Source organism: Lepisma saccharinum, chromosome 28 (assembly GCF_977018435.1).
Source record: "Lepisma saccharinum chromosome 28, izLepSacc3.1, whole genome shotgun sequence".
NCBI classification, from domain to species: Eukaryota; Metazoa; Arthropoda; class Insecta; order Zygentoma; family Lepismatidae; genus Lepisma; species Lepisma saccharinum.
Genome location: NC_139256.1, coordinates 14,541,835 through 14,543,388, shown reverse-complemented (window position 1 = coordinate 14,543,388; position 1,554 = coordinate 14,541,835). Strand labels below are relative to the sequence as shown.

The following is a 1,554-nucleotide window of genomic DNA, read 5'->3' as shown; positions in this document are numbered from 1 at the left end:
ATTTTATTGTAGTTTCAAGATGTAAATTTAATACAGCACACGCAATTATTTGAAGATCTAACATCATTTCGTTTGCACTAAAGTGAAATCACATACGTTGTGCAGTAGAAAAACAGCCAATGAACATTCCACATTTAACCTTTGATTAACCTTACTGTGCATAAAGTGAACAAAAAAAAAACTAAACTGACACTCTACAAATATGACAGAGTATGACCCACACCACACTATTCCTTATTACTCTGCCAAAACTTAAAATATTTGTTACATTTTCTTGTTCTTTCAATAGCTTAAATTTTCCCACTCCTAAGCATTGCATTTTCCTGGATTTTTCTGTTCTGTTGTTCATTCTTTTAACAGCCATAGTCATTAATTGTAGTTGATCATACAAATCATAAAAATCAATCAGACAAAATATACTTCCCAGCATGGAGAAATTATACCAGAACATCACAGAAATTTGCAAGACCTGCAATTATGTTTGTAACATTATTGACTTTATTCTACAGTAACTTCCAGGAAAATTGCGTTGTCTACAATGTGACTTCTGCTATTGAGTACCTCGTGAGAAACAAATTTCGGAGAACCTAGTCTAAGATTACACTTACCGTCCTTGGGTTTAATATAGGACTCAATATGAATTCCATCTAAACTATCAACAATATCCTCATCATCCATTTCTTGGTTAACTAACCTAAGTTTTACAAGCTTTGTGAAGGGCCATTTCAAAATAGAATCACACTCTCCAGGCATTACGTGAAAGATAACTCCAACTCCTAAATAGCCTTTGAAATCACAAACACTATCAGGGCATAATATCACTCTTAATTTGTACCCGTGTTTACTGCTGAAGAAAAGGGGACTGGCAATTCTATGACTTTGATCGTTCTTAGATTTTTCTCTTTCCTCAGCTATGTGTTCCACTTTCCACAAGAAACTGACCAGTCTTAGTTCTTTTATCTCCCTCTGCAGTTCTTCATTTCTTATCCTCTCGCTCTCTAATTTCTCTTGAATACTTTCAACTACGATATGCAGCTTATCAAAGGCATCTTTCGTTAGTAACAAATGATGTTCCACCTCTTCCCTCATGTGTTGCCTCATCCCTGCAGAAAAACCTTCATAGCTGCACTGTATTTTCTTGTAAGGACACGCCGAAAAGAGCTTCTGGCATTCTTCATCCAAATGTCGTTCCACGTCTACTCTTCCATCTTCAACATCACAACTCTCAGGACAAGGAATCGAAAATTTCAGACATTCCGTATGGTGATCAACAAGCAATTTTTTCTTGAATTCCTTCTTGCAATATTTACATTCAATCACTGTTTCGATGCACTCACTTTCAATAAGTTCAGAAAGATCTTTCCTTGATTCTTCCACTTCCTTTGAAAAATTGTCACAGTGCACCACAGAAGCTTCTTTCTCGATGTGTGATTTGCCAACAGTCTGAACGCAGCTAGGACATGGATGATCGTTGTCGACTCCATGGGAGGTCTCCTTTGGGAAGATTGACTTTTTTTCATTCTCGTCAACTTTCGCAGAACACTGCTCTTCGTG

At 36.7% G+C, this 1,554-nt stretch overlaps 1 protein-coding gene across 1 annotated transcript; it reads right to left on the bottom strand.

The window, feature by feature from the left end:
• Positions 1 to 498: 498 nt before the first annotated feature.
• Positions 499 to 1,101, bottom strand: LOC145980606 (TNF receptor-associated factor 4-like). The gene has a single exon (XM_083113642.1). The coding sequence runs from the start codon at positions 1,099 to 1,101 to the stop codon at positions 499 to 501; it is 603 nt and encodes a 200-aa protein (XP_082969768.1).
• Positions 1,102 to 1,554: the final 453 nt, after the last annotated feature.